Below are 8,588 nucleotides of genomic sequence, written 5' to 3'. Positions count from 1 at the left end.
GGCGAGTAAACTAAAAAATGTACTAGCCAATGGCAATTCAATTGCCAAGGTGTCCGTAGAGGGTTGTTATTAGAGCTGTTCTGGACTGTTTTGGCTTGTAAACGATGCTTGACTTGTGCAGATTTCTCTCCTGATTCAGATTATGGACTCATATGTTAGTCAGAAACAACAGTTTGTAGTTAAAAAGGTCTTAAATGCATCATTTCGCTTCACAAGACATTAATTGATGGACTGGAGTGGTGTGGATTACTTGAGGATTATTGTGATGTTTTTATCAGCTGTTTGGACTCTCATTCTGACGGCACCCATTCACTGCAGAGGATCCATTGGTGAGCAAGTGATGTGATGCTACATTTCTCCAAATCTGATGAAGAAACAAACTCATCTACATCTAGGAACACCTGTGGGTGAGTAATTTTTCAGCAAATTTAAATTTTCGAGTGAATTATTTCTTTAATTGAGTCTGTCTTCTGATGCGTTTCAGCTCTGGGTTTCGTCCTGTATCTCGTTCTTTGTGCTGCTGTCCCGTCGCACCCAGATGTCCTCACCGGGCACCTGCTCATCCACACTGGCCACCGACATGGCACACTGCTTTCCTAAATGAGACAGCTTGGCATGCTGGGATTTGTAGTCCTTCTTGCCGTCCTCTTCCTCCTCTTCTTCCTCCTCAGCCGTGTCTCCCTCCAGCGAGAGGGCGGAAAGGGGACCCTCCACGTCCGGATCGGTGGAAGGGCTCAGAGCGGACTGGCAGAACTCGTCGTCGTCGCTCAGGATGTCTGTTTCCTTCACGTCCTGTTCCTGCTCCTCGTAGCGCTGAAGGTCGAACTGTTCCTCCACCCAGCGATCGGTGTCGCCCGCCGGAACAATGCCCTGCTGCTGAGCATGCTGGGAGTCTGGCGAGTCGCTGTCAGGCTCGGTGTCGAAAACAATGTCCGTGTCGATGGTGAAGCGGTTCCGCACCAGTTTCCTGCGGCCCAGAGTGCGAGTCGGGGCAGAGGCTGAGAACATACAAATACATGAGCATCACTAACATGGTTTACACAGAGATCTGACATTATAATATATAATGTATAAAATTTTGATTATAATATATAATATATAAAATATGATTACCATTTAAGATTGTTTTCTATGTAAATATACTGTAAAATGTAATTTATTCCTGTGATCAAAGCTGAATTTTCAGCATCATTACTCCAGTCTTCAGTGTCACATGATCCTTCAGAAATCATCCTAATATGCTGATTTGCTGCTCAGAAACATTTCTGAATATTATCAATGTTGAAAACAGTTAATAATAATAATAATTCATTACATTTATATAGCGCTTTTCTAGGCATTGTATCACCAGTGTGCAGCATCCACCTGGTTGTGCTGCTTCATATTTTTGTGGAAACCATGATAAATAGATTCAAAAGAACAGCATTTATTTGAAATAGAAACATTATAAATGTCTTTACTGTCACTTTTTATCAATTTAATGTATCCTTGCTGGATAAGAGTATTTCTTTGTTTGTACCTGCTCTGTTCATGGCCGGTCGGGCTCCTTTAAGGGCACACAAGCGTTTTCCTCCGAAAGGAACGTACTGCTGACTGAGAGGAAGACTTTCCGTCTTCAACAGCTGACGGCGCTGTTTATCTCTCAGGATGGAATGAACCGTCTTCAAGAAGTCTTTCTTACTCTCTGGAGAGCTGCAGACACAATTTAAGATACAAATTTGCACAATGATGTCAGTTTATTATTCATGTTGACTTTGAATATATGTTCAAAATCCAATGCTCTAAAAATGGGTCAGATAAATATGGTTTGTATTTGTAGTTCACATAACAATAACAAATGTGCATTGAGGCTGTACATGGTTCCTCCACCAGATGGTGACAGAGAGATTTTTTCCCCTCATTGTTTTAGTGCCAGAGACACTGACCTGCAGCAGAGCTGAAACACTCTCTCTGGTCTTCCCTCTGATTCAGACTTCACATGGATGATCTCACACATGGCTGCACTCTCTCCATCTGAAACCACACACTATGATCAGCTCCGTTTACCTCTATAGGGTCTGACATCATCATGCATTGGTTTGTTTTGTGTGTGTTGACGGGGTCACAGGTGAGCATACCTGTATTGGACAGTGTGCGCACTTGAAGCACATCAGTGGGGATTATGTGACGGAAACGGAACGGATCTTTCTCTTCACCTGAGACTGATGCTCTGTGAGAACCACCCTGAGAAACAGACAGATGCGTGAGAAAAATGTCATTACTTCATCACTTTGATGGGGATCAGGGTGTGAACGCTGTACAATACTTCACCAAACAAGAGCATGAATACAACAGCCAGTTAACTGCTGAATACCTCTGTAAGCCCATGAAAGGAGGGAGCGAGAGAGAGGGTTGTGTTTGGGCGTAACATCCACAGCCGAAATATTCAACTGCTCTGATAGTGGAGATCACAACACTCACCATTTTCTTCTTCTGCTTGGAGTAATCCTTACAGATGAACACTACAGCCGTTTTGAACACTGGAGGAGAAACATATAACATTACACTTCAGTTCACTTCAGAAACAAAATTACATATCTCTCTGTCTGTCTATCTATCTATCTTATCTATCATGAGTTGAGGTTGTATGGAAACAGAATGTACCGAATGTGGCCAGCTGTGGCTCTTTCTTGCACTTTCCCAGTGAGGAGGACGGGTTGATCCATGTCACGCTGGTGTGGAGGAGTAAATCTCCCATAGACAAGTCAGCAACCTGTAATCATAGCAGACGCCACCGTTAGAGCTCGCACAACACACACAGCTCGCAATCTGCAATCCAGAAGGGATCTCGTCTGTCCCTGGCTACATCGTTCAGAGATACAGCCACATTATGCAACTAAAGTTTCACTGCATTCACATAATAAGATTTAAATGTGCAGACAGATGACAGTAAATCCAGGAATAAATAAGAAAATATGATCTGACTGTTTTAAATTTCTATCAGCTGCAGAGCATGAAATGTGGTTGAAAATCTGAGACCCAAGTTCTGTATTATCCCAAGCTACACTCACATGCAAAAATAAAGAGTGAACTGACACCATATTTTACAATATTTTGATATTGTTTTATATAATAGTTGCATAAACATAAGTTAATACTGAGCAACTCGCATTTTAGAAAAAAGATAATTTAAAATCATAAATAATCAATGCACTAGGGCTGCACGATATATCGTTTCAGCATCGATATCACGCTGTGCGCACCAGCGATAGTCACATCGCAGGATGTGCGATGTTTAGAATACTGATCGTTATATTATACTGATCGTTTTCTTTACTCATACACAGACACTGTGTCTACACCGGACGTGTCACGCCATCCTGTGCCGCAATAGCTAAAGTCTGTCTACACTGAGACCTTTGCAAATTATTTGAAGTTTGTGTCAGTATGTCATAAATAGAACGAGGCATCAGTTTACTGTCGGGGACTTTACTTTCGTGTATATTTGTGCCTGAAATGACACATACGCATGAAATTATGTCAAAATGCATGTCTCTGCAAGTATCCTTGTAAACACAGTTGCTTATGTCTTAGGTGAAGGTAAACAACTGAGAAACAAAACGGATGTGTAACGGTATATTCACAGCAGTTTAATGTTCCTGAGGCTTTCTGAGTCATGAAAGTTTCACTTTTGTAGCTTTAACACAATTTAAATACAATTTATTGAATTTAATTTATACAGTGAAGACTATGCAGTGTTATTTTACATTTGATTATTCAATTTCTGTACCTGAATACTGTTAGACATACCTGAAAAATATAAAGCACTGTTTATTTAATTTGTATCTTTGTTCTATTATATTTATCCATGCTTGTAATTTGTTTATTTTCTATGTTGATTTACTCACCTACAAAATCACCCCAATCACTGATTATTTTATTTCCCAAATAGAGCTATTCAAGTCATCTGGTGATTTTTTTTCATATCGCAATATATATCGCAGAAAAACAAAATATCGCAATGTGAGTTTTTTCCTATATCGTGCAGCCCTACAATGGACACAAAAGACCATAGTTAATATTGATGCCAAATAATGAACTGGGATTGGACATGTGGAGTGATGCAAACAGTAAAACGTTGCTTGTCCAGTGAAATTAGTCTCCTGGATTTAAACTGATGTAAAGTTCACAAACCTCTTTCTTGTCTCCAGTCTGTTCAGAGATGAGGAGGTCAAAGACGGCTCCAAACTCCTCGTGGATCTTCTGCATCTCGTTGATGTGACTGGCAACTGTGTTCATGGCTTTCATTGCAACTACAACAGCAGAGAAAATAAATTATATATCAGTTATATGTCAATTATATAGCAGTGCATTCAGAGAGTTGGTTGAAACATAAGACTTCAGATTGATGGCTTCAAAACAGATCTCCAGTTATAACATCTTATTTGGACAATACACTACACTTTTTTAAAGAAATTAATACATTTAGCAAAGACACATTAAACTGATGACAGTAAAGACATTTATAATGTTACAAAAGATTTCCATTTCAAATAAATGCTGTTCTTTTGACTTTTCTGTTCGTCAAAGAATCCTGAAAAAAGTACATTTATCATGGTTTCCATAGAAAAAGTGAAGCAGCACAACTGTATTCAATATTGATAATAATCAGAAATGTTTCTTAAGCAGAAAATCCGCATATTAGAATGATTTCTGAAGGATCATGTGACACTGAAGACACTGAAAATTCAGCTTCGCGTCGCACGAATAAATGACATTTTACAATATATTACAATAGAAAACAGCTATCTTAAATTGTAATAATATTTCACAATATTACTGTTTTTACTGTATTTTTAATCAAATAAATGCAGCCTTGGTGAGCATAAAAGACTTCTTGCAAAAACATTAAAAGCAGCCATATTAAGCAGTGTCTCTCACCGTTCAGATGGTAGTGCTCCTCGCTGTCGGGGTCTGTGAGCGAGTGCAGTTCTCTCAGGAGCAGAGGGTACTTCAGCACTCTCTGGATGGGTTTGATCAGGTATGACTCCAGTGTGGACGAATGCTGCTGTTTGGGGTTGCGCTCGTCCAGAAACGCCTTGAAGGCCGCATCTGTTTTTGCTGGAGAGGACACAAACACAGCAAGATGTGATTATGCTGTCACACTAACTACCTGCGTCACTGAACTTGCGACACAAACACAATAGAACCGCTAGATTTAAATCAGCACAGCCAGCGAAGGATCGAACGCAACTGTTACTAGCGCACCTTTTTTTTAACAACCAAAATGTTTTGTTGTCTGTTGCGGAAGAACAGACGTTCCTCTCGTTGATAGCAGAGGAGCGGATCCAGCGAGAGCTTGATGGGGCAATGCGGAATGAAAAAGTTTTTTTTAGGAGTCGTGGTAGTAGAGGCGGCGCAACTATAACGACATGTGAATAATCCCGCCCACTCTAAAGCGGTACTGAACTGCAGTGGAAACGCAAACCGTGCCGTGCCGAACCGTGCCGTACTGAGCCGTACCGAGCCGAGTTGTACCACGCAGTGGAAAAACGCCAATAGTGATAGAAAGGGTAGCATTTGTTATGCTTTTCACAATACAGCGCAAAATGTTTTCAAGCACATTAAGTTCTTTAAATTACTGGAAAACACTGTTACGTAGCCATCGCAAATCTGCAGGATCGACGTTAAATACTAAAAATAGCCAGCGAGGGGAAGCAGACCAACCTCACAGACACCCACACAACGCAGCAGGATTGTATTACACACCTGAGATTTACAAACCCCCAGGTGCCCGGCTCTGTGAAAATCCCAGAATTGACAGGCAGCTGAGATTTACGTACCTTTGACCAGCACTTTGGGCACTTTGGTGTGGCTGGCACAGAAAGCGCTGTAGATCTTGAAGCGGTCGGCGTAATACAGGAATGAGCCGCCCAGAGAAAAGAGGATTTTCTGTAAGACGAGAGGGATTTTGAGAGAAATACATCAGGTATCATGGTTTGCGTTGGATAAATCTTGTTATGAATGCCTGTGAGTGATGCACTGCAACTGTAGCGTCTCAAAAAACATGGTATTATTATGACACACGTACAAAAAAACATGGTATATGCACCAAAAGAGCCACAAACCTTGAACTCTTCTACTCGCTCCAGTTTCTCCAGGTCCGGCACCAGTCGGGTTCCGTCTTCCAGAGTCTTCAGAAACTCCACCTGAAACTCCAGCATCTCCGGGAGGTTTCCGAACAGCACGTCCAGCTATCAGATACACATGCAGGATTGAACTGAATGTGGTCAAAACTTGTAAGTTTGAGTTATACATTTAAATATTTATATAAGTAAAAATTGTGTAAAATAATTGTTCACTTCAGCAGCTTCATGTAATTTCATGTTATTAAATTCTTTAATCTGTGTACTTAATTAGTTATTATTTGTATGTTTTTTTTATTATTTGGTTTTATTTTAAGTTTTGTTAAAGTGTTTTTATAATTTTTATTCGTTTTTTAAAATGTTTTTCTTAATTTTTATTTCAGTTTTAAGCTTAGTTATATACACACACACACACACACACACACACACACACAAATAACATAAAATATAAACATATATATAATATATAAAAATCTCCATATATACAAGGTTATATATATGTGACCCTGGACCACAAAACCAGTCATAAGGGTCCAGTCCGAAATTGAGATTTATACATCATCTGAAAGCTAAACAAATAAGCTTTCCATTGATGTATGGTTTGTTAGGATAGGGCAATATTTGGCCGAGATACAACTATTTGAAAATCTGGAATCTGAGAGTGCAAAGAATCAAAATATTGAGAAAATAATCTTTAAAGTTGTCCAAATTAAGTTCTTAGCAATGCATATTACTAATAAAAAATTAAGTTTTAATATATTTACAGTAGGAAATTTACAAAATATCTTCATGGAACATGATCTTTACTTAATATCCTAATGATTTTTGGCATAAAAGAAAAATCAATAATTTTGACCCATACAATGTATTTGGCCATTTCTACAAATATACCCCAGCGACTTAAGACTGGTTTTGTGGTCCAGGGTCACATATATACATATTTAATATTACTTCAATATCAAATGTAAGTTAAATTGTGAAAATGTTTAGCTTAATGTGTGTACCTAAAACAGTATATAATATGACAAAATAAGCAATTTTAAATATATGCATCGACAATATATACTGCTCTCCAGATACTGTATTTGTATCAAGCCTTTAAGAGACTCCATATTGCTCAAACTACATCTCTTTAGTGTCTGCACTGCTGCATAATGAGCTCAGCTCCCATATGTAGGGCATTAAAGGAGCAGAGACACGGAGAGAAGATTGAGAACTTCCTCTCTTCTGTCTGATGTAAGTTTTCCTCGTTTTGTGTCTCCCTCCCACTCTCCTCTCTACCTCTTCTTTCTTGTGTTTGTGTTTGTCTCTGTCTCTGTGTCCTCCTACACGCTCCTCTCCATCAGGATGATTATGAAATATCATTCTGTGTTCTGGAGGTGTGTTCCAGCTCTATAATAACATGAAACCATCAGCAGCACTTCGACTCACCTCATCCTGAGTGAGGAAAGACTCCTTCTGCAGCGGGGTTAAATATCGCCCAATCAAATAGTTCAGATCCTGAAAAAGTGAGAGAACACACACAATAATATTCAAGAACAGCCTATGAACAACATGTAGAACATTAACAATATACAGTATTTGACCAGTTTCATGGCTGTTTAATGACCCTTACATTTAAAAGAACTGGTTCCAATTTTTAAAAATATTTTAAGTTACCATTATAATTTTTTATTAATTTTAATTAGTTTTATTAGTTAATATCATACTTTCTCTTTTCATTTTAGTTAAATTATCATTTTTAAATAATTGTAGTTAAAGTTTTTGTAATTTTGTTGTTTTTGTCCTTTTTATAATTAATTCATTTTTTTTTAAATACATTTTTATTTAAGCAATTTTAGTGCATAAAGTTAAACTAAATGAAAATTAGAAATGTTGGAAACTACCTAAAATGAAAATAGTTTTTTATATTTTATTTTATTTCAGTTGAAGAACTGTTAACAAAGTTTTTTTTTTAAAGTTAACTATAATAACTCTGATTGGTTCAAAGCACTGATTTAATTAATCATTTGAGTTATCACTCAAAACTGTTCACAGAGATCCTGAATAATTTTTCAGTACCATTTTTAAGTGTTTTAGTAAAAAAATACATGTAGCACATGTTGCTGTTTATGAGGATACATATTAAAACTGATCCATATCAAAAAATGATTAAATATCAGGCTTCAATGTTAGAACAGAAATTATTTTGAACAGAACAAAATTTTTACTGTATTTTACATGCAGTATTTAAAAAGGTACTTGGTAGACAGTGGGTGTTTAATCAAAATTATGGGTTAAAAAAAATCAAGCCATATATACATATACAATTTTTTTGAATGGCTTTAGTTTGAGTTAACTATAATAGTATATAATATATATGTATATATATATATATATATATACACATATATGCATACATAAATTACAAAATCAAGTCATGCAGAAGATGAACGGATAACAATCGCACTCGCCTCCACGAAC

The 8,588-nt window shown here is 37.6% G+C and overlaps 1 protein-coding gene across 1 annotated transcript in view; it reads right to left on the bottom strand.

Moving 5' to 3' along the window:
- Positions 1 to 410: 410 nt before the first annotated feature.
- LOC107670130 (T-lymphoma invasion and metastasis-inducing protein 1-like) overlaps positions 411 to 8,588 on the bottom strand; it is a 64,326-nt gene continuing 56,148 nt past the window's right edge. Inside the window, exons 18-28 of the mRNA XM_016462642.1 lie at positions 7,557 to 7,625; positions 6,108 to 6,233; positions 5,823 to 5,931; positions 4,921 to 5,100; positions 4,174 to 4,292; positions 2,644 to 2,752; positions 2,461 to 2,519; positions 2,118 to 2,223; positions 1,926 to 2,013; positions 1,520 to 1,692; positions 411 to 998 (exon numbers count right to left, since the gene is read on the bottom strand). Coding sequence (XP_016318128.1) covers positions 481 to 998; positions 1,520 to 1,692; positions 1,926 to 2,013; positions 2,118 to 2,223; positions 2,461 to 2,519; positions 2,644 to 2,752; positions 4,174 to 4,292; positions 4,921 to 5,100; positions 5,823 to 5,931; positions 6,108 to 6,233; positions 7,557 to 7,625 — 1,656 coding nt within the window. The 3' untranslated portion in view covers positions 411 to 480. The remainder of the gene's footprint in view (positions 999 to 1,519; positions 1,693 to 1,925; positions 2,014 to 2,117; positions 2,224 to 2,460; positions 2,520 to 2,643; positions 2,753 to 4,173; positions 4,293 to 4,920; positions 5,101 to 5,822; positions 5,932 to 6,107; positions 6,234 to 7,556; positions 7,626 to 8,588) is intronic.

Source organism: Sinocyclocheilus anshuiensis, unplaced genomic scaffold (assembly GCF_001515605.1).
Source record: "Sinocyclocheilus anshuiensis isolate Anshui unplaced genomic scaffold, SAMN03320099.WGS_v1.1 scaffold48, whole genome shotgun sequence".
Taxonomy (NCBI): domain Eukaryota; kingdom Metazoa; phylum Chordata; class Actinopteri; order Cypriniformes; family Cyprinidae; genus Sinocyclocheilus; species Sinocyclocheilus anshuiensis.
The sequence above is the reverse complement of the archived record's forward strand: the minus strand, read 5'-3'. Positions and strand labels throughout refer to the sequence as shown.